We start from the raw sequence: 25391 nt of genomic DNA, 5'->3' as shown, positions 1-25391 counted from the left end.
ACTGTCAGCTCGCGCCTGGGTCTCTTCCCGACTCAACCTATTTAATATAATATTGGTGGATTCCACGTCAGTTCAACACGCTTATTTTCATGACTTGTTGGGATTTGGCTGTGTATATTTTGGTTTTAAGTATATTTTAAGTTAAAATTAATATAAAAAAAAAAATTCAAAAAAAAATTTTTTTTGAAACTTTGAAAAATTAAAAATCCGTCTTTGAAAAAACATCATTTTAGATTTTTTTTTAAATTTTACTAAATGTTAGGGCAAATGTGCTTTACATGTCCTGTAAATTTCATCTTGGGATCTCAAAGGGATTCGAAGTAAAAAAATAAAACATAACCACAAATTACGAACATATGGGGCAAAATTCCAAAACTGCCCAGGTAAAAAAATGAATTTTCTCTAAACTTTGCTAAAATGTTACTATTATTAGTAGAAGTGTAAATATTAATTTTTTTTGAATTTGATAAAATATTTTTTGAGTTATGGAGTTTCAAAATTTTGATTTTTTTGAAAATATATTTTTTTCGATTTAATATATTTATAAGTAAAATTAATCAAATTTAAAGTATGAATAGTGATTTTTAAAGGGGTTTTCACGGGCTAAAAGCTGGTGATGAAAAAAAAATTGTTTTCTGTCAATTTGACCTTGAAATTCAAGGTCAAATTCTTAATTTCAATATTCAGTAGAACCCGGTTAATACGATCTTGTTTAATACGATTTCCCGCTTAAGACGCTCATTTATGGTGGTCCTTGCAATTAAAGACATCCCAATGGGAAATTAACCATTGGCGCAATAATTGTCCTATATTGGGAGCCAGCAGTACCAATAATGGTGCAATAATGGCAACCAATATTGGGCCACTATTGTCAGAGTCTTGGGATGATCACGACTTTGCCAAGCATTGGCACCCAATATTGGATCAATATTGGCTGCCAAGACAAATGCCGGACTTTCCAAGCGTTGGATATTCATTGGCAACAAATATTGGACCAATATTAGTGACCAATTAATTACCAATGCTTTAAATTAAATTAATGCTTGGTTATTTATTGGTTACCAATACTGAACCAACGTTTGAAATCAATATTTTACAAATACCAACATATAGCAAAAATTTTTCAAAAAAAAAATAAATAAATTACTAAATCTAAAGAAAAAAAAATTAATTTTATTGGAACACTCTGTTAAAAACAGAATGTGATAAAAATCAGACAAAGATAATATTTCTCTACGTTTGAGAATGCAAGCGTCTCTCCTTATATAGAACTGGTAACACAACTTGCTGGTGAGAGGAAGAAACTGTGGCGCACCCTGGTGGCACTTATCCAAAGTAATTTCGAGCATAAACTTTGAAGCAGCGCGGGACATTTCAAAATCGAACACCAGGGTGCGCCACAGCTTCTTTCACTCACCAGCAAGTTGTGTTACCAGTTCTATATAAGGAGAGACGCTTGCATTCTCGAACTTAGACAAATATTATCTTTGTCTGATTTTTATCACATTCTGTTTTTAACAGAGTGTTCCAATAAAATTAATTTTTTTTTCTTTAGATTAGTAATTTATTTTTTTTTTTTTTTGAAAAATTTTTGCTATGTGTTGGTATTTGTAAAATATTGATTTCAAACGTTGGTTCAGTATTGGTAACCAATAAATAACCAAGCATTAATTTAATTTAAAGCATTGGTAATTAATTGGTCACTAATATTGGTCCAATATTTGTTGCCAATGAATATCCAACGCTTGGAAAGTCCGGCATTTGTCTTGGCAGCCAATATTGATCCAATATTGGCTGCCAATGCTTGGCAAAGTCGTGATCATCCCAAGACTCTGGCAATAGTGGCCCAATATTGGTTGCCATTATTGCACCATTATTGGTACTGCTGGCTCCCAATATAGGACCATTATTGCGCCAATGGTGAGCATTGACAATTTCCCATTGGGATACATTTTATATCCCACCTAATACGTTTTCCCGCGAAAGACGCATTCTTAGTACAGTCCCTACAGAATCGTATTAACCAAGTTCTACTGTATCTCAAAATCAGTGTTTTTTATTTTTTGTAACCTATCCCAATCGGAAGCTTACCTTTTTTCATATGAGCCATGTAAAAATCAGAGTGGGAAACCAAAGAAATCCTTTTTTTAAAATCCAAAATCGGTTAATTAGAACCAAAGTTATAGCACTTTAAAAAAAAAAAGACAAAAATTTTGAAAATGCCATATTTTTGGTAATTTTCAAAATTTTGAAAAAATATTTGGTGGAGTTGTTTATCACTATAAAAGTAATGAATTTACAAAATTACAGCCAAATCCCAACAAGTCATGAAAATAAGTGTGTTGAACTGACGTGGAATCCACCTATTATAAGTATTGATAACCGATGAATATATTTCTTCTTTATTAAAAAACAAAAACAAGTATACGATTTGAAAAAAGGCTTATTACTTTTCAGAAAAATCTATTTAATAAAAATAGGAAATGATTTTTAAAAAGTAAACCAGTCATCAAAAATGTGCCAAATGAAAGTAAAAATGAAAACATTAATATAAATATAATAAGGACTTTACGGACCAAAAATAAAAAATTACCGACCAATATTACTAACAAAAAATATAACCAGTTTAAGTCAAATAAGAGAAAATTTTATTTAAAATTTTTTAAATTTTTCATAACTATAAAACATGAAGATATCGATTACTCCGAGTCTTCGACTCGGAGTGATCCATTACTTCATGTTTTGTAATAATTAAAGATGGCCCTGTGATAATAGTATATTAAGCAACAAGAGGATAAAGGCAGCCATTTCTTTACGGTGATTTTTGTGACACGAGAGGAGGTCGAGGGCGCCCCGAGACCGGAACAAGTGTCACAAAAATAATCGTAAAGAAATTGGCTGCCTTTATTCTCGTGTTACTTACACCCAGAGAAATGGTATATTTGTCTCAGAACCAACTAGACTTTTTATTTGTTTGAAATAAATTTTATTTGGTTTAAATAAAATTTTATTTATCTCAAATATATGTTTTATTTGTGTCGAATAAAATTTTTATTTGAAAGAAATAAAAAGTCTAGTTGGTTCTGAGACAAATATACGTTTATTTAACTCAAATAAAATATATTTGGTTTAAATAATATTTTTCTCTGGGTGTACGATATTTTTTATTCCTAATACACAAAAGCGGCGATTTCAGATAGCAGACGACAGGGAGTAAAAGTCATCCACTTGTTCGACTTATATGAAAATGGCGGCCGTTTTCTCCCATGGGCAAAAATAACGCATGGGATCAGCTGTTTTGTTTGCCTCTTGGGAGAAAATGGACGCCATTTTCATATGGTCGAACAAATGAGTGACTTTACTCCCTGTCGTCAGCTATCTAAAAGCGCCATTTTTGTGCATGTGGGATAAAAAATTATTTATTGAATATACATTGAAAATAATTGAATTTGTGGCGAAGAATTTTATCAAAATTTTTTAAAATAATTGAAGTTTTTGAAAATAATGAAGTTTCTTTAATAATTTTAATTGGAAATTTCCAATTGAATTTTATGAAGAATTTCTTTCAAGTTTTTAAAATAATCATATTTTTTAATAATTGAAATTTAACATTTAATTATTAGGGTAATGTCACCTTGAGTGGACCGCCTAAGCTTTTTTTCGAAAAAATTCTTTATGAAAGCAAATTAATCGGAGGTTTTTATTCCAAGCTTTAGTTTAGATCCCTAGATAAGTGTTTGTACCATAAAAGCTTTAATTTTTTTATTTGGAAGAAAAAATTGACTTTAAAAAAAAGCTAATTTTTAAGGAATGAAAAAAGTGTAACCTTGAGTGGAACACACCCAGAGAAAAAAGTTATTTATTTTAACTAAAAGTGTATATTTAAGAAAAATTTATTTGTTGCAAATAAATATTTTATTTAAAATAAATAAACTAATATTTATTTCAAATAAATGCACTAATTAATCTAAAATAAAGAAATATATTTGCAATTTATGAAATAGTATATTTGTAGCAAATAAAAAATATATTTTATTCAAATAAATGTTTGTTTGACTTATAAGTAGACGCCTGCGCATATTGCATTGCTATAGTAAAACAACCCAATGGGAAGTAAACGATTGGTTCAATAATGGGCCATGCTTGGCGAACTCCGTTCCATTATTGGAACATTAATGGCAACCATCATTGGACCACCAATGGTTTAAACTTGGGATGATCACGCTACTGCCAATGATCGGTAGCCAAGCATCGGGCCAATATTAGTTGCCAAGGAATTGCCAAGGAAACAAAATCGATTTTTAAAAGCTTGATTTTTTATTGGCAGCCAACAAAAAACCAAGGTTTTGAAAATTGATTTTTTTAAATTATTAATTAAAATATATTTTTCAAAAATTTATTTAAAAAAAAAAATATTTTTCAAAAATATATATTTTTTTTTAAATTGATAGAACATATTAATTTAATTTGTCACCTCTGGTAAAACAAAGATGAAAGACTGATAAATTCCCTCACTTTATATCTTACAGTGGAGGGATAACTGTGAATGTCTTTGCGAGAGAGGAGCAGGTACTTATATAGAGCCAGTGAAACAGGTCACAAGCGAGAAGAAATCACTAGCATGCACTCTGGCGGCGCTTGTCGGAAGTGGCGCAACGTTGGTTGCCAAGCGCTGTGTCGATAACGTCAGGATATGCATGCGCGCTAGAAAACAGTTCCGACAAGCGCCGCCAGAGTGCATGCTAGTGATTTCTTCTCGCTTGTGACCTGTTTCACTGGCTCTATATAAGTACCTGCTCCTCTCTCGCAAAGACATTCACAGTTATCCCTCCACTGTAAGATATAAAGTGAGGGAATTTATCAGTCTTTCATCTTTGTTTTACCAGAGGTGACAAATTAAATTAATATGTTCTATCAATTTAAAAAAAAATATATATTTTTGAAAAATATTTTTTTTTTTAAATAAATTTTTGAAAAATATATTTTAATTAATAATTTAAAAAATCAATTTTCAAAACCTTGGTTTTTTGTTGGCTGCCAATAAAAAATCAAGCTTTTGAAAATCGATTTTGTTTCCTTGGCAATTCCTTGGCAACTAATATTGGCCCGATGCTTGGCTACCGATCATTGGCAGTAGCGTGATCATCCCAAGTTTAAACCATTGGTGGTCCAATGATGGTTGCCAATTGTTTTGCCAAGAAAAAACCATTGGGTACCAAGCATGGCCCATTATTGAACCAATCGTTAACATTGGCAACTTCCCGTTGGGAATAAGATGTTTTCTTTTAACAGTTTAACGCGTACAATTATAAGAGGTTTATTGATCATGAATAGTTAACAAATTTAATTAATTTAAGTACAGAATTTTTCTTTTTAAGTGAAAATTTTAATTAGTACAAAGTAACAGATTTGTATGTGATTTCATTTACATTTTAGTGTCTTATTTGAGATTTTGTGAGAAAAATGTGACAGTGGACTTTTACATATGAAGTGAAAAAGTAAAGTAAAATGACTAACAATAAGAAAACCTGACTTTATTTAACAAATATTCTTATAAAAATAAACAATTATTTTAATAAATATTAAAAGTTCCATTAGTGATTGTGATTGTTAAATTTATTTGAAGGTTATAAGTGAATTTTAATATTTTAGAATGCTTACAGGATTTATTAAAATGAAAAGTGTTTTTTATTTGCTCTAAATATAAAATATATTTAAAGAGAATATAAAATTTTTTTCATTTAAATAAAAATGGATATTTAAACGAAATATATTAATTCAAATAAAAAATATTATTTAAGCTAAATAAAAGTTTAGTTGGTTCTGTGACAAATATCCTTTTTTATTTGTTTGAAATAAATTTTATTTAATTCAAATAAATCATTTCTCTAGTTGCACTCCTAAAAAATTGCAAAAGTTATTCTAAATTCTTTAATGTATTTAATATTTCTGATATATTAATACAAAATTTATGCTTATGCAGCTTCAGACCATGTGTGTGTCGCAATATTTGCAAGTGAAACCATTTGTAATAATTTTGGCACATATCACAAAAAAATTAATAAAGAACATAAAACATAGTTTCAAAACAATTTTATGTCAATTTATATCCAAAAAATGGTAAACTGACATTAATAATGGAAAAAACAGGCAGTCCACTCCTGGTTATAAACAGTGGTCCACTCATGGTGACATGCAACTTTTTATGGCAGCCACCACAATTTTTTTTGAGTCAAAATTAGCACAATCAATTTCAATGTTCAAAGTAGTAGGAAAAAATATGTAAACTTTTAAAACTTAAATTTTACACTACTTTTACACTTCTGAATCACTTTACCTATTGTAAGAGCGACTTTTTTTTGGGTTTGTGATCTTAAAAACGCGTTACATCAAACGGTAACGTATATATGTCTATCGCGGAACTTAATTTCTTACGGTTTCTAAGTGCGGTGCTGCTATTCGCACTATTTATTTCACGTTTCCGCTGTCAGCTAACTTAAAAGCTCAGGCGGTCCACTCAAGGTGACATTACCCTGAATTTGATTAAAATTAAAAAAAAATTATTAAATTCCTCTCAGATTTTTATTACAATTTTTAAAAATAATTTAATTCATTCAAAGAATTTTAGTAAAATATTGAAAATAATTGAATTCTTTGGAAGAATAGGTAGATCCTCAATTAAACTCATTCAAAAAAATTAATTCCACTATTATTTAAATACAAAATTAAATAATTTATTGAAGAATTGAATGTTTCTTAAAATTGAATTCTCATAAAGAATTTTATTAATAAATTTTTAAGTAACTGAATTCTTTGGACGAATTTTAATAAAAAAAATTTAAGAATAACATTGAAATTCTGCAATGAGTTTTATTATTTACGAAAATAATTGAATTCCTAAAAATAATTTTATTATTTACGAGAATAATATTGAATCTTATAAAAATTTAATTATAAATATATATATAATAATTTTGGAAAATTTTATTCAAATAGTAGATGTTGAAAATCATTCGGCGTGTCTAACAAGGATTGAGAAAAAAATTCCCTGATTTTTCGTCCTTTTTAATCAAATTACGAACCTTTTTTCAAAAGAACGGACTTTTACGAAGAAATATAATAAAAAATCTGATTTTTCGAAGAACTTTGAGAAATGAGTAAAAAGTGACCCACCGTCAGTTTCATCAGTAAGGAATCCAGTATCGTTGTCGTTGAAATACAATTTCGCATTCGTATTATCGCGCGTAACGATATTCATAACTTGTCTAAGAATCACATTAAGGGGTAAATTTGCGATCGTAGGTAAAATTACATGAGAATCTTATCAGTAAAGTCACTTATTTTCCACGTGCAGTCATCGTTGTAACCAGCCTCCTCCACCCCCACACGTGTAATCTGATCAACAATCTCACATTCCCCGTGTCGTGCACCAATGTATCCGAGTCCACGTTAATTTGAAAAGAAATTCGCTGCCAAAAGATAATGAGGGAGAAAATTCAACTCTCCCGAATACGTTCATTGTACGGCTTGAAACTGCTGGTCACTCCTTTCCGGTTCTTTTTCCATTCGATCGATCCCCTCCTTGTAGGGGGGAAGGGAGCTCAAAACTCGCGACACCTGCGGCGCTCACGGCCCTTTTTTCCGATGGCGCCGAAAGGATCCCGTAACGTATAAGTCGAAATCCCAAAGGAAAGAGGGGGGGAGGTGTTTTGAGGAACGAGAGAAAAACTAGGAAGGGGTAGTAAAAAAGAAAGAAGGGAGAATAAAAATACAAGAAAGAAGGAAAAAAGGGAGAAATAAAAAAAGGAAGAAGCGTCAAGGCGTGCACGCAACACCCGCTCTCGCGAAACGTGCCTGCTCGAGCGGGACGAGCGCGTCGCCTAACAAGGGGTGAGAGGGGAATGTTCGATGTCTCACTCATTCTTGTTGGCGTGCGCTTTTTCTATCAACGTGCATAGTGGGGAGAATCGACGTCGACAGAAGAGGGGCAAATGCCCGGAAGGGGTGAGTATCCAAAGCAAAAAGGGGTAGAGGACGCGCGTAAGAAGAAGAAAAGAAGGTTTCGGGCGGCGGCCGGGAAAGGCTGCTTGTCTGTGGTCAAGGCACGCAGCATGTGCAGTATTCTATGCGCGCCCAAGCGACGCTGCGGCGTCTGTAGCAACGATAGCGACTAAACGCAAAGGGCAATTGGGAAGCTTTGGAAAAGGCAATGTTGAGACCGAACTATCACAATAGTCCTCTTTTCCTTACACTTTTCAAACTTACTTTTTTCTTGTAAAAAGTATAAAAACTTTTTTCCATAACGGGGAAAAGCCTGAGTCTCGTTAAGGCAATGCAAAAAGAATCAAATTTCTATTATATTTTATTAAGGCGTGTAGAAATTTCCAAACGCATTGCCTATTTTCTATAGTGGGGCTCTAGGTGAATTCCGACAAGAACAACTAGACTCGAAGAAGCAGACTCAACCCATATCAATCTTCAGCTGGACTAGCGCTTATATCGACCGCTCCGCGGTGTGGTCGACTGCGTTGCTTTCGTATTTCAATTATAGACATGTCATTTTTCTTCATACACATTTTAAGATTAAGTTTTTATAAATTACAAACTTTTCATATTTTCAAAATTCAAAATGGCGAATCCAATATGGCGGACTAATTTTTTTAAATCGATCAAATATACTTGAAACTTGTTACTCGAGAGTTATTTGGGTCGCTGATTACGAATATGAAGTCAAATTTAAAAAATTCAAAATAACGCATCCAATATGGCGGACTTTTTTTAAATTTAATCAAATTCAGTTGAAATTTCTTACTCGGGGGTTTTTCAGGACGCTGATTACAAATATGAAGTCAGATTTTTAAAATTCAAAATGGCGGATCCAATATGGTGGACTTTTTTAAATTTAATCAAATTCAGTTGAAATTTCTTACTCGGGGGTTTTTCAGGACGCTGATTACAAATATGAAGTCAGATTTTTAAAATTCAAAATGGCGGATCCAATATGGTGGACTTTTTTTAAATTTAACAAATTCAGTTAAAAATTCTTACTGCGGTGTTTTTCGGGTCACTGATTACAAATATGAAGTCAGATTTTTAAAATTCAAAATTGTGGATCCAATATGGCGGAAATTTGTTTAAATAATGATCGAAATCGCTTGAAACTTGTTATTCAGGGGTATTTGGGTTTGTTGATTACGAATGTGAGGTTTTAAAATAGTGAAACAGTAAAAATGAATTTTGAGGAAATATTTAATTTTAATTAAAAGCATGAAATGGAAGTGAACAATATTTAAATATGTAAGAAAGAAAATTCGACATTAGTAGCTTTCAATCTATCTGGACACTTTTTGATGTGTTCTAAAAAAACTTGGGTTTTTACGGTTATATAGTAATATAACCTCATATGGATAGTAATGCTTATTTCAATTTAATAAGAAGTTTATCATTAATATCAATTGTATCAGTTCTTTTCACCGATGAGCAAAAATTAACAATTTTCTTTGTCTTTGAAAATGGATACAATTTCTAGCTTCTTTGGACACAATAAAACTTTTTCTCGAGCAACTAGTGGTGCCAAACAATTCCAAAAGAAATAGTTTCCAAATCCCTGCGACTGAATCCATTTCTAAACAGATAAGTCGACTAACTTCAAGTTATAGATTTACTTGTCGCTAAAATATGTTATTCTACATGAAAAATAAAGAGACACCTGTTTTTTTATTTTTCAGAAAAACCAAATTTAATGAAGTCACTCACATTTAAACTTTGAGTGGTAAAACTCGAATGAACAGTGAAAAACAATTGTTTTGCTTGTAATTTCTTTTTCTTGAGTATAATTTAATTTTTTTCTTGGGTCTTGTAGATGGTTTTGTCCTCTTTCAAAATCCCGTTTGAAATTTGTAAAATTAACAAAATAGGGGATGATTTTCTGAAAATAATAAAGATCAATTTTCTCAAAAACCCCACCACTTTTACGATTACATTTTTACCACAAATTCTTAAAATAATGAAAAACAATTCCTGTGAGTTTCAAGTGGTCTAAACTATTCTGGCATTCAGGAAAATTTTTTTGAAATATTTATTTTTACAAAATTTCTAATTGTTAACGTGCACTTTTAAGAACAAATGAATGGTTAAAACAATATTGACGTGAACTTCCAAGAATAATAATAATAAATAAAATACTGATAATAGTAAGTTGTAAAATTGTTTCAGAATATTTCTAATCTTTTTTATTTTTAGGCACTGTAATAATATAAATTTACCATGTTCTTTCACTGGAAAATAAAACTGTTTTTTTACTGGTCAATGTTCTTTTACTCATAAAATAGCCATTTTTCAATATTTGATTAAAATCTTTAATATTATGTTTTTTTATAAAATTATTATCATAGGCTTCAAATTCTATATGAAGTTTGGCTATTCAATGCTATGTTTAAAACGAAATTCTAGAATGGCAATTAAAAGTAAAAAATATCGAAAATATACATTTCCTTAAATGTTCTTTCACTGGTGCCATTACCCTATTTGTTATTTGTCAGATGTAACAAGAAACCATATTTGGTCAGAAATTATGAAATTAATGGTATTTTAAAAACCAAAAATTAATTTTGAACATAGGTATATATCTTTCGGAGATAAAACAACATAAAATAAAAATTTCTTATAAATTATCTTAAATAGGTCAACAACGACCATTATTAATGAAGAAACCTTATTCTTGATTTTCAAAATTATCTTTTACCATTTTTAAGAACACTGCTATACATTTTTTATTATGTAATTAATTTGTTAGTTATTTTAAAAAATTGTGTGATAGTTTTATGGTAAAAATAATATAATTTAAAAAATAAGGTAATTCAAATTTTAAGAAAATTTTTCTTATAAATTATTTAAAATAATTATTAATTATATTATTATTATTTAAAGTCACATTTAAAAACAAAAATCTTTTTGTTATTAAAATCTATAATAATTTTATATTATTTAAAATTATATTTAAAAATAAAACCAAATAATTTTCTGTTATTAAAATGGAAAAATTAATATATATTTTTAGAAATATAAATATTAAAAAGATCCACGTCAGAACCTTATTAATTCTCCTACGGTTTTATCATTTTTTAATTTTGCAGGAAATAAATTTCTAATTTTGTTAAAATTAATTTTGATTATTGAAGTTTTACTTCTATATTAAGTACAACTATTTAGCTTCAAGTTACACTAACAGTTCTACTTTTATGACTCTCGAATTAAATTTTTTAAAAGAAATAAATGAAATACTCACCCCGAGTATACTCGGGTTAAACCTTACGGAGGTTAAAGTGATGAATTATCATTAAGTGAATAGCTTTGAATAGATTAATTTATTATTACAAACATTGGATAATACAGTCCCTAAATTCCAATAGTAGTTTAAGTGGAATCACTCCCAAGCTTATGTGACTGTGCGGTATGCGTGTCCGACTTGCGTCCTCGAAGTCTAGGGTTCGATCCCCCGTGCGTGCGAAATTTTTCAATTTCAGTTTTAATGTTTAGTACACAATGTTTGTTGCAATGCCCTAATAGGGATGTCTGGTCCTGATCAGGTTACGATCGGCGCCTTAACAAAATTTCTGCACGGGTAGGTGAGACATTTCACCTACACGTGAACTTGATGCAAGGTTACGTGCTATCTGAGTAGTTCCTTTCAAAATATAGCCTACGAAGCCAGTCACGTTTTGAGATATTCTATTATGTAATTATTTATTTTCAGATTTATTTTAATAAACTATTATAAAACCTTATTCTGAGTGACCTTTATTAATGATAAGTGTGAGTGAAGGAAGGAAAATTTAAATTAAATTTTTTTCGTCTTTCTGAGTTAAGAATATTCCAGAAGGAGTTCCGCAATTTTTTAAATGAAGCTTTATGAAAAAGTCAAGAGGTACACTACCGTCGGGAATTATCGGTATGGCTGTACGCGCACGGCCCAAAAACAGGCCAATCTTTAAATCACGATTTTTTTGTAAATACAAATATCAGAAAATTAACAAATATACCATTCGAAAGATTATTAAATTGTACGATTAATGATACATACCTGAAAATTTTAATAATTTATACAAAGATTGCAGCAATCGACAAATTTAACAAAAAAATTTAAAAAATACAATTTTTTTTGAAAATTTTTTCAACCTTTTCATATTTTTTAAAAATTGTGGAAAAAAATTTGAGCGGGCTGAAGCTAGCAGTCTATATTAATACTGCCGTAAATCTCACTTTATCTATACTTTAATCACTATATATCAAACCCCCTACAATTGTTTACGAACAAATGCTAATTGAGGCCTCGGATCGAGGAACTCGACCGCCGCACGATTGCAAGGGATAATATAAGTCAGGTAGCAGTGTGTAGCCCAGAGGCGCTCACTGCTACTTGACTGGTATTATCCTTTTCGACTTCGCGGCGGTCAAGTTCCTCGATCCCAGGCCTCAATTGATACACCTGCCTACAATACATTCTAGACGCATACACTAATACATACATCACATGCTTTACATTATTGCTTTAGAAAGTTTAAACAGTCCTTATATATTAATCTGAATTTTATATCACCGCTTGTGAGAAAGATTCAAATATCGAATAGAATTTTTAATCTTTGTTTTCTTACTGGGTTTGCCCTACTAGTCATTGTATTTACACCTAAATTTAAAAGAATATTAATAACTTAAAAAGGTTTAATATTGCTGTATTAATTAATAACAGTATTTCCACCTCTTTGTGAGATACACAGAGAAAAGGCAACTGGGAGGTGGTCAGAAATAGCAGGAATTTGCAGGACACGTAAGTCTCCACACAGTGAAAAACCGTTCAGAGAACACCATGTCAAATCCAACTCGCTGCCATCTTGAGGTTCCACAATCGTGAAGTTTTTGCTGACCAATCACTTTGAAGGGGACATTGTTCTACAGTCTAAATAACGTTTCCAATAAATTCATCCAAGCAGTATACTCAAAATCGATATTTGGAGAAAAATAAGTAAGATAGAAGACACAACAACCTTCTTATTCTGCCGCCCAGAACGAATTTCTTCTTTCCAATATTCCGTACCCTTCACTCTCCACTGCTTTGGAATAATTCATTTCCCCTCATTAAGCAAGTCCTTGTGAATTCGCTGCATCAATCTTGACAAATGAATCAAGTAATCTATATTTATATGTTCTCTTAGGATCTGGAGCAGAAACTTTATGGGGGCTACCAAATAGGTTGCCAGTTTTCCTTTTACGTTTATAACATGGTGTACTGAATGAAGAATCCAAACCGCCATCCTCCACCTTTTCCAATGGTGGATTTTTTTAAGCAAAATATCCAATTCATTGAAAGAAATCGTCTATAAAGACTTTAGCACCCTTTAAATACGCATTGGAACCAGCTTTGCTGAGGGGGTGCCTACACAAGACATGTCGTTACAGTGAGCAGGATATGCATCAAATATGTTAAAAGAGGATGGATATATCCTTGCGCGAGAAACTTTAGTTTTAGACTGTTCGCACAAACCCTGTCCAACAAACTGCGCCTCAAATCACGTTTGTCTTTTGACCGATTAATTGCAATAACCAACCTTAAATTTTTTAGCTTTTTGACTGTGGTGGAAACAGTCGTAAATGTAATTAATAACAGAAGCCTTCTTATGTTTTTACAAAACAACATCTGGTATTTCAAGATTAATTTTGGCAAAAATAACTGTTAAGTTTCAAATAATTTCAAGAAATTCACCAAAAAACTGCACACAACTGTGCAAAAAGATAAAAGAAATAAGACACAGTTATAAATAGTAGGGGAGAGGTACGCACGTTGAGACGGTCCGCACGTTGAGACACTAAGATATTATAACCTGTGTAACTGATAATACCAAAAATTTTATTGGCATTTTGTCGTATCATTAATACCAAACTTTTTATTCAAAAAAAGCGCAATAACTCCTGTTTTTTTCGGTAGAACTAGAGCGAACCAATTTTTTAGTTAAAGAAAGTGTTTTTCAGAATTTCTGTTTAGTGTATTTACCATGTATTTTTTAGTGGCAGAAAAATTTGCGGATAACATTTACATATCAATTTTGGTTCTACTTTAAAGTTCCGACAAAAATTTAGACATAAGTTAACATCTACAAATAATTTCAAAGCTTTAAAAAAATATCGGCAAGGTCTGCACGTTGAGACACACTGTGGAACGCAGGTTAAAACGCTCACGGTGTGAAGATAGTACTGTCATTAAGATTGATTTTGAATCCACAATTTTTAAGCGTTTTACATGTTCTTCACCTGTAAAAATTGCGAATATAAAAATTTCGATTAATTATTTTTGTACAAAATAAAATTTTATTTTTTGATTATTTTTTTAAGATAATTTTTAATGTTTTAATTTTTTTTTCTTTGAGCTAAGACCATCAAAATAAGTAAATAAACAACAAACAATTAGAATCTGACGTAATTATTCATTCTGTTTCAATTTAAAATAAATTACTATGGGTGTCTCAACGTGCGTACCACTTTTTTTTTTTGGTCAAAAATAACATGTTTAAAAAATCATCTATAAATTTTTTTATTTTTGTCCAAAAAAAATAACTTTCTTTGGCAATGTTGTAGCCCTGGACAATACTTTTAAGAAAGCATTTCGAATTTTTCGCTAAATTTTGTTTTTTAAAAATTATAACTGAAAAACAGAACCCGTCTCAACGTGCGTACCTCTTCCCTATAATTATAAATATTGAAAACAAAGTCTATAAAATACTGTATAATGCAGGTACACACACTAGGATCAGATTAATAAATACTGTCATGTATATATGAGGCATTCTTTGTCAAGGGGGCCCACCTTCTCTCCAAAAATGGTTTGCGTTTGAATTACCAGCTATAAGCTTAAAAGTTAGATAAAAAGGAATAATTTTAAATGCCGAGTGGCAGTTTTTAAAAATTCAAAATGGCGGATCCAATATGGCGGACATATATTTAAAAATGTAATGAATTCGCTTGAAACTTGTTACTCGGGGGTTTTCGGGAACGCTGATTACGAATCTGAAGTTAGATTTCAAAAATTCAATATGGCGGATCCAATATGGCGGTCGTATTTTTAAAATTTACTTGAAATCGCTTGAAACTTGTTACTCGGGGGTTTATGGGGTCGCTGATTATGAATCTGCGATTAGATTTTCAAAATTCAAAATGGCGGATCCAATATGTCGGACATATTTTTAAAAATGTAATGAATTCGCTTGAAACTTGTTACTCGGAGGTTTTCGGGGTCGCTGAATACGAATCTGTAGTTAGATTTCAAAAATTCAATATGGCAGATCCAGTATGGCTGACAAATTTTCTTAAATTTGATCAATTTGCATGAAAATTGTCACTCTGGGTTTTTTGGGGTCACTGATCACAAATGTGACTTCACAGAAAAAAATTGGACTCATTTTTGTTGCAACTCAATATTAGTCCATGTTAAATGACACAGAACGTGGCGCCATCTGCGAGGTTCATTTTTGTTGCAGTTCATAATGAGTCACTTTTTCGACTCATTTTGAGTTTAGTTTTTCTCTGTATTCTGTTTTCAAAATTAAAAAATAAAATTTAGAATTTTCGTCAAATTTCCAAAAGTTTCTGTGCTTCACAGTGCTGACAAGGGCCAACATATGTACAATTAGTCATATTTTAATATGTGCACGTAATTAGTTTACTTTTTTGAATAATTAGTTGTTTTTGCTATTTTCGTGACAATTTTCGTTATTGTTTCATTAAAGCATTCGAATTCTTTTACAACTTTTCAAGACTTTAAAAATCTGAAAGAGAAGTTAAATGTTTTTATTCTTAATTTGAATTGGATTGACAATCTCTGTGAATTATGTAAACTTAAATTTAAAAAATTAGTCTTCAATTAATCGAGAAATTAGTTTCCCTTTTTGAATTAAAATTTCTTATAAAAAAATTTTTATTCAAAAAAGTAAACTAATTACGTGCACAGTATTAAACGTGCACATATTAAAATATGACTAATTGTACATATGTTGGCCTTGTCAGCACTGTGAAGCACAAAAACTTTTGGAAATTTGAAGAAAATTCTAAATTTTATTTTTTAATTTTGAAGAGAGAAGTCACATTCGTGATCAGCGACCTCAAAAAACCCAGAGTGAGAATTTTCATGCAAATTGATCAAATTTAAGAAAATTTGTGAGCCATACTGGATCTGCCATATTGAATTTTGAAAATTTTGAAAATCTGACCTCAGATTCGTAATTAGCAACCACAAAAACCCCTTAAGTAATAACTTTTAAGCGAATTCATAACATTTTTAAAAATATGTCCGCCATATTAGATCCGCCATTTTGAATTTTGAAAATCTAATCGCAGATTTATAATCAGCGACCCCTTAAACCCCCGAGTAACAAGTTTCAAGCGATTTCAAGTAAATTTTAAAAATACGACCGCCATATTGGATCCGCCATATTGAATTTTTGAAATCTAACTTCAGATTCGTAATCAGCGACCCCGAAAACCCCCGAGTAACAAGTTTCAAGCGAATTTATTACATTTTTAAATATATGTTCGCCATATTGGATCCGCCATTTTGAATTTTTAAAAACTGCCACTCGGCATTTAAAAGTATTCCTTTCTATCTAACTTTTACGCTTATAGCTGGTAATTCAAACGCAAACCACTTTTGGAGAGAAGGTGGGTCCCGTTGACAAAGAATGCCTCATATAAAACGCGATAAACGAAATAAAAATAAAATGCGACACAATATAATAAACCTTAATCATCTAAAGCAGACACATAAAAGTTCAAATTTCTTCAAAACAGAATGTTACAAACATTAAGAGCGTATGAAACAAACAAACAAACTTTCTCACTTGACAAAGGTTCAAACGAAACTAAAGCAGGACGAATATTGCCAAAGTTATTCAAATCCATAAAATGTCTTCTATTCAAAGTGTCTCATCACGAAAACATCTCAAATTAGAAATAAATACTTTAATATAGTCAGTTTTGACTATTTTACTGTCTGCATTTTATGTCCCAGATTATAAAACACTAAAGTAAATTGTTTACATTCGTTAGACGCAAAAAGTTAAGTTTTAAAGTGTTTTAAAGTTTTAAACACTTTGGATCAAAGACAGATACATAAATAAGGAATTTATTCTAGTCTAGACGTTTTCAAAATGTCTAATATCGTTAAATAAGACATTTTGAAGAAACAAGAAAAAAGATTTCAAAGCGATGAATGAATAAATTAAACGATTTAGTTTAAGAACTAAAAATTCTCCAAACAATATTTTATTATTTTGCTTAAAAACATAATATTCTTGATTCAAACTTTTTGATACTTCAGAAAAGTACAATGATTAAAATAATAACATCTGGCATTCTGGCATATACTAAACTCTTAATTCAAGAACTCCCTTATTCAATGCTAATAATTATTTGGCACAAGAAAATAAATTTCTCCCTTCAAATAAATATAAGATTTTTTAAGAAAATTAATTCAAGTAAATTAATTTTTTTCTGCTGTCGTTATTAGAAAATTTAATTGATCCTTGTAGCTTTGTCAAAATTCGAGAAGGAGAAAAAATGCAAACATTTGTTTGCATATAAATATTATGTGACGTGCTCCGAAGAAAGGTATCTTAAAGAAAGAACGATTTGCAGATTAAGTTTTTGTTAGATTATTTTTAATTTTAATTTTTAACTATGTAAATTTGAAATTAGTTTTTATGGAATATCCCAGGCGGAAATTTCCAACCGGCGCGAATCCTAGCCCGTACTGACGCCAGTGTAACTGTACTGGCTCGGAACCGCCTGCCAACCGAATGTGAACGTGCATTCTACCGAATAGTGACTAGGCCAGGAGCGCGCTGGCAACCGGCTCGGAACTGGCATTCTACCGCCCGCTGACCGGCCGGGAGAAGCCGTTCCGTGTATAATTCAACCGGCTGGGACCTGGCACTCTACCGACCGTGGATTTTTCATTTAATAGCCAGCCGAGCGCTGGCATTCTACCGACTGACAACCGGGTCGGATCCAAATGATAATTTCAACAAATATCAATACAAAAAATAATAATCAATTGCAAAAGATAAATACTAATGACAATTCATTGACAGTTCACTTTACACATTTTTTTTATTTTTTTATACACTTAAACGTAATTTTTTATTACATACACATTTGAAAAATCCTAACGCTTGGAGGTACGAACCTACGCCTAACCGAATATTTACGCACCGAAATCTCGCACGCTAACCACTATGCTACGCTCGCATGGGACTCTCAAATCTTAAATACTCTCAAGTGTCACTAGCTCAAATAAAACTTGCAGAATTACTACGCGTCAATAATACCGCTATATTTTCAATACTTTATTGAATGTATATTTAGGACTATTTTAATATTTCGTTAAAAAAGAAACTTGTTATATTTTTATTATTATATAATACATATATTGAATAATTGTTTTTCAATATAATAATATTGAACGTAATAATATTAATAATTTTAATTAATATCTCAATAATAATAAATTTATTATTATTAAGATATTATTAATTAATTTTATATATTATTAATTAACATTAATATTATTGAGAATTAATAATAAATTATCAATATTAATATTAATTAATAATATATCAATAACCATAAATTTATTATTATTGAGATATTAATTAAAATTATTAATATCATTACCTTCATTATTATTATATTGAGAAACAATTATTCAATTATTATTGAGATATTATTAATTAATAATATATAATATTAATTAATAACGAATTTTTCTAATTATTTAATTTTTAAAAAAGTCTCAATAAATGATTACTTAATATATTGATTAGATTCATTTATTAATAATTATTTTCTAAAATAATGCAATTACTTGTAATAATTATTTAATTTATAATGTGACAATAAATGACGAGATCCGCAGTCGGATCCGCCCCAGTACCAAGCCAGTACAAACTCAACATATCCGTCACTCTTCCGACGCCGCAAAAGAATAAGATCCGCCGGCGGAAGATATCCAGTACCGAGCCAGTACTGACAATAGTGGGAAGACGGTTCCGACAGTCGGAGCATAATTTGTACCGCGCCGGTTGCTTTTTCAGATCCGAATCGGTACAGACCGTCGGTACTTGCGGTCTGTACGGGCGCGGATCCCAGCCGGTTGTAAACTCCGACGTTCGTCCGACTTTTCCGCCTGGGATTTTGAATGTAATGATGACTTGAAAATCAATTATCAGCAATATTAATTGATTCTTTTTCTGTATTTTCACTCCTAAAATTATAAACATAAACTTAAAATTTAGAAATTTTTAAGTACCTTTCTTGGGAATGCGTCACATATAGATAATTAATGCATATAATTATATGGATATTTTAATATGTTTTTTGAAAACTTTAGTTTTCTCCTGACAACAGTATCACTATCAACTCAATAAAGTTGGCTACATTTCTTCATTAATCAACAGATGAGAATACATAAGTGTGAATTTAAATCCCACTAGGATTAAAATTTGTGGTTCATTGGAAAATATTACACGCGACTTTGAAATGGCTAATCATTTTAATAAAGTTTCTACTACGTGCATCGAACTCTAAAAAACGGGTTTGACCGTGAAATAAATAATTTTCAACTATAGATTAGTGAAACCCAGAAACATAATACACATTTAGAATTAAATGGTCACTACAGAAGTTAGAGACTATCGAACTGTTAGAATCGGAACAAGAGGGATATACCCAGTATGTAACGAGAACTCAGGAGTTTTGGTTTGCAACAGGTTCCACCAATACAAATTCATATATCCCTTCGATCCACCCACACAGACTCACATCTAATGCTTACGTAACAAAGTAGATACATATACGTACGTTTCCTAAATACAATCTTATATACTTTCAAGAGCAAACGGTGTTTTCCGAGAGATTTTATTTTTTAACCCTTCCGTCCCCGGAGAATCCAGCTGTTGGATTTTGTTGAAAATTTGTACTCGGGGGTTTTTAGGATCGCTGATTACGAATCCGATAATAGTTATTAAAATTTCAAAATGTCGGATAAAATTTTCAAAAAATGCTTGAATTTGCTTCAAAATTGCTATTTGGAGTTTTCGGGGTCGCTAATTAACAATTTGATGTCAGATTTTCAAAATTTACACCACCTGAGAGGTTCCGATAAAGAAGCGTTAGGTTTTTTTATGAACCTTCACCGAGAGCCTTATAACACTTTTTAACAGCAGCTACTTAGAAAAAACAATTGCAAAGACTAATTCATATTGAATCCGCCATTTTAAACTTTCAAAAATTGATATAAAAATTCGTCATCAGCGACCCAAAAAACCCTCGAGTAGCAATTCTATTTTATTTTTATTTATTTGATTATACACTCGTCTTCAGCCTGCAATACTTGGCTATACAAGTGTTTCTACATAATATTTTCTTTACAATTTTCTTACTACTACACTGAAAAACTGTTGGTAGAGCTGTTCGCCCAATGCGGAGAACTGCTGCGTTAAAAAGAAACGCACAGCTCACTTTATTTTTGGGCGAGTTACTCTCCTTTTTGGGCGAGCAACTGTCCTTTTTGATAGAGCTGCTGACCTTTTTGTCAAGCAGCCGCTCGCCAACGCCATTGGTAGTCAAGTTTAGGAGAGCAACTCGCCTAATTTTGATAGAGCTGTGAGTTTAAAGTTAAGTAGCGCTGCACAACAGTCAATAGCGGAACTGCTCTACCAACAGTTTTTCAGTGTATACATTTTTGCTAAATGTATAATACTTATATTTTTATGTTATTACAATGATAAAATAATGGATATAATATTTTAGAACGTTTTTTATTTATCACAAACCATGAGTTAGATATAAATTGAAATTAAAAGAATTAATAATGGATATAATATTTTAGAACGTTTTTTATTTATCACAAACCATGAGTTAGATATAAATTGAAATTAAAAGAATTAATAACAAAATTTAGCGAAAAATTCGAAATGCTTTCTTAAAAGTATTGTCTAGGACTACAACATTGCCAAAGAAAGTTATTTTTTTTGGACAAAAATGAAAAATTTAGAGATGATTTTTAAAACATGTTATTTTTGACCCAAAAAAAAAGTGGTACGCGCGTTGAAACACCCATAATAATTTATTTTAAATTGAAACAAAATGAATAATTGAGGCTCCCAATTCAAGAACCGGTCGGACGCTCGGACGACACGCGCAACAGCCAGTCAGTGAACAGTGAGCGCCTCTGGGCCACTCACTGCTACCCGACTGGTACTAGCGCGTGTCGTCCGAGCGTCCGACCGGTTCTTGAATTAGGAGCCTCAATTACGTCAGATTCTAATTGTTTGTTGTTTATTTACTTGTTTTGATGGTCTTAGCGCAAAGAAAAAAATTAAAACATTAAAAATTAACTTATAGGAGATAATTAAAAAATAAAATTTTATTTTGCACAAAAATAATTAATCGAAATCTATATATTCGCAATTTTTACAGGTGAAGAACATGTAAAACGCTTAAAAATTATGGATTTAAAACCAATTTTAATGGCAGTACTATTTTCACATCGTGAGCGTTTTAACCTGCGTACCACAGTGTGTCTCAACGTGCAGACTTCGCTGTTATTTTTTTAAAGCTTTGAAACTATTTGTAGATGTTAACGTATGTCTAAATTTTTGTCGGTACATTAAAGTATGATACGACAAAATGCCAATAAACTTTTTAATATTATCAGTTACACAGGTTATAATATCTTAGTGTCTCAACGTGAAGACCGTCTCAACGTACGTACCTCTCCCCTATAATTTTACTATCAATTGAAATTGATAAATTGTGAAAATTCAGTCAATTTTAAAAATAATTAAAAACTGGCCTAAATCTATAAGTCGTCAAAACTGACGTTCATTTAAGAATGAGAAATGCCTCATTGGGGGTAAAAATTAGTCCGAAAAAGCCTGATGTAGTTTGTGAATGACACCATAGAATCAACATAAACAAAACTTTTTAATAGTCTAAGAGGGAATGAGAGTATCAAAAGTTAGAATAAGAAATCACTTTTATCTTAAATAATCTTTGATAAGTGTAATATTTATATTTTTATGCGTATAATAAGAGCGAATATTGCACAGTTAAGATCTCAGTCCAGTTCCGTGTAGAAGTCGTCGCAGTGCATATAACACTTAGTTTCCTACTCAAAGTTTTTTTCTCTCTCGCACTAGTGGTCTTTTAAATAAAGTTTTGAGCCACACTTTTTCTTAGCTCAATATCTTACACACAAAATTTTTTTTTCAAATTTTTCGTGTCAGTAGGAAGTATAAACTAACATTTACCATAGTCAGTTTCCCAAAATTATCACTTACCTGAAAGAAATTTCAGTTTTACCAAAGATTTTTAAAAATGTTGGGGAATTGTGGGCCATTACCTAAATTAAGTTTAAAATCAAAAATAATGATGAAATATATTTGAGCCGCAGCGTGCAATAATAACAGCTACGCTCGGGCTGTCTTTCTCAACCTCAATATCTACTTCGAATGCAGTCTCCTTATTGGCCAGATCTAGTCCCCACCGCGGAATTCAAAGTAGATATATTCCGATTCGGAAAGACAGCCCGAGCGTAGCTGCTGTTATTGCACGCTGCAGCTCAAATATTAAAAATGTTTAATTATTAGTTTAAAATTAGAAAAGAAAATTAAATTCATCAGAATCATAATTTGGACAAGTAAAATAGGATGCATTAGTTACACATTTTAAGTGGAGAGCTCTATTGCATGAATCGCAATAAATATAATTGTTTTTGCTAAATTACTATAGCTATGAGTGGTTTTAATAATATATGTACGTGCATTGTGCAATTAAGTTGACAAAAACAAGCAACAAATACTTCTCAAAAAACATGGCCCACAATTCCCCAAATGCTTCATTTTACAAAAAGCTTTGTATTATTTATTCATTTTAATTTGATGCAAAATTTCTTTTTAGAGTCAAACTACCAATGGCACACAATAATTAAAAAAATATTTTACATAATTATTTGTTGAAAATCCTTGTAAACACAATAAAAACATGAACGCTCAAAATAAATATTTGAATGCAATATTTCAGGTGATTGTTATTTATGGTTTATAGGTAATTGTAAAGCGTTGTAAAGGCATGAAATACTAATGAAAAATTAACTTTGTACGAACAAAAGAAAATTTTAAAAAAATTGGATAATCAAACTTATAAATATTACACTGAGAAAAATAGAGTTTGAAAAACTGGGAGTCAATATTGAAAAAACTGGACTCAGTCCAGTAAAAGTACATTAATTCATTTCCATCAAGCATCTTAGGGTGTTGCGTATAGTGGATAGAGGGTCTTAGTTCCAAATGTCACTGTAAAGAGCATTGAAACACAGGCGAAGATTATAAGGCGCGCTGCAGTGTGCATAGTAGAGAAACTGGACTCAGTCCCCTACTTCGAAATTTTCACAATGAGGGAACGCAGGCGCGGAACCTGTCAAAATAAATGGCCGACGCGACGCGAAACGAGTGTTTCCTTTTATTCACTTCGTCAATTTTATATAAAAAAAACAATAACCAATCATTAAAAAAAAGAAAAATGTGTTAAATGCACTCTTTATATATTCATATTCCTTAATTCACAAGTTTTATTCTTCCCACATCTTCATACTTACAATTAACAACTAAATGCATCGGAAAATCTTACAATCATACGGGATTGAGCACCTACCTAACCATACAACTAAATATACGCATAATTATAAATCGCACGCTTTTACATTAAGTCTCTCGGCTACGCAATCGATGGGGGAAATTTCCTATTTAAGAAACATCCCTTACCAATGAAATAAATTAGATCATGCGTGGATTTTACTTTGTAATTAATGTAAGTATGGATGTCAACAATATTCATAATATTGAATAAATAATATTGTCAACTAGTTTAAATTTGATACGCGGTTATTAGAATTTAATAATAAATAAATAAAAAACATTAATTTTTTCCTAACCTTTTTCAAGTTTGACACTCCTCATGGTAAATTTGATTATTCTTTTTTTCCGTGTACAAAATAGTAAATTGACGTTGAATGAAATGTATAATTAATTATTCTCACAGCAATATTTAATAATTTAATGAACTTAACTGCACTGCATAAATAATAGTTGAGAGTAGTAATAGTAAGTGAAACGGTAAGATAAGTGAACGACCATTAGTGTGAGAGAGAGAGAATAACTTGTGGTTTTCGAGTAGGTATCTACTTTATGTGCACGGCATTCATTTTTCGAAAGAACTGGACTGAGTACTATTTTGTTCAATATTCGCTTCTATTATTGACTTGTGTTTTGTACACTGCCGCGTTCTTTTAACAATTACATGAGAAAGCAATTTCTCATTCCAGTTTTTTATACTCTTATTCCCTCTTAGACTATATAAACAGTCTTGTTTAAGCTGATGAATGGGATAACTTGTGTTGAGTCCCAAACTGTTCAGCTATGAAACTTCTAATACTATAGTGTGTACCTGTCACATATTATTCTATAAAGGAGTACTACACTGACTGCATAAATCATTTTTCCATTTTTCTCCGTGTATTAAATAATGGAGGTGGTCCACAATTCCAAATCGATTGCGATAGCCGAGAGGCTTTATATAAAAGCTTGCTTTTTAGAATTATGCATATATTTAGTTGTATGGTTAGATATATGTTCGATCCCGTATGATTGTAAGATTTTCCGATGCGTTCAGTTGTTAATTATAATTATGAAAATGTGAGAAGAATAAAACTTGCAAATTAGTGCATACATTAAGATTACACTTTATTTTTTCAACGGATTAATTATTGTTTATGTAAAATTGGAGAAGTGAATAAATAAATACACTCGCGTCCGCCAGAAGAAGAATTTCGACAGGTTACGTCCTCATTAAACGTGTTATTACTATCGATATTGTGAAAGGTTTAAAGTTTGTCACTGAGTCCTCTACTGTACTAAACTGAGACCCTCTACCACTAAACGCATCGCTGGCGCGCATAACATTTGTTTCTGTTTGTCCGTAGACTCTTTAAAATTTTTACAGCTACTACACTCTATCGCCGGTTTAGCGGAATGACTGAGGGAGTTGTCCGTTAAAGCAAACAATACCTTTAACAAGACAAGACACAGAAAATCGTAAATCATAACCCGAAAAGTCCGATAAACCGGCATTGTAGTATACTTCCAGACGATGCTTGATGGAAACGAATTAATGTACTTTTTCTGGACTGAGTCCTATTTGCAGTATTTGATATTTTTAGTTACATGAAAACTGCTCTGAATATATGATAGATGTTCAAAATGCGACCAAAATAAGGTAAATAAATATCG

The 25391-nt window shown here is 31.2% G+C and overlaps 1 protein-coding gene across 8 annotated transcripts in view; it reads right to left on the bottom strand.

The window, feature by feature from the left end:
• The window catches only part of LOC122503059 (mushroom body large-type Kenyon cell-specific protein 1), a 256145-nt gene that overhangs the window by 93601 nt on the left and 137153 nt on the right, over positions 1–25391 (bottom strand). Inside the window, exon 1 of one of the 8 annotated variants that reach the window (XM_043613477.1) lies at positions 7174–8613. The exons of the other annotated variants lie outside the window; for them this stretch is intronic. Coding sequence (XP_043469412.1) covers positions 7174–7258 — 85 coding nt within the window. The 5' untranslated portion in view covers positions 7259–8613. Of the gene's footprint in view, positions 1–7173; positions 8614–25391 lie in introns of those variants that run through there. 8 annotated transcript variants of the gene reach the window in all.

Source organism: Leptopilina heterotoma, unplaced genomic scaffold (assembly GCF_015476425.1).
Source record: "Leptopilina heterotoma isolate Lh14 unplaced genomic scaffold, ASM1547642v1 Lhet_242, whole genome shotgun sequence".
Classification (NCBI taxonomy): Eukaryota; Metazoa; Arthropoda; class Insecta; order Hymenoptera; family Figitidae; genus Leptopilina; species Leptopilina heterotoma.
This window is presented reverse-complemented; position numbering and strand designations above follow the sequence as displayed.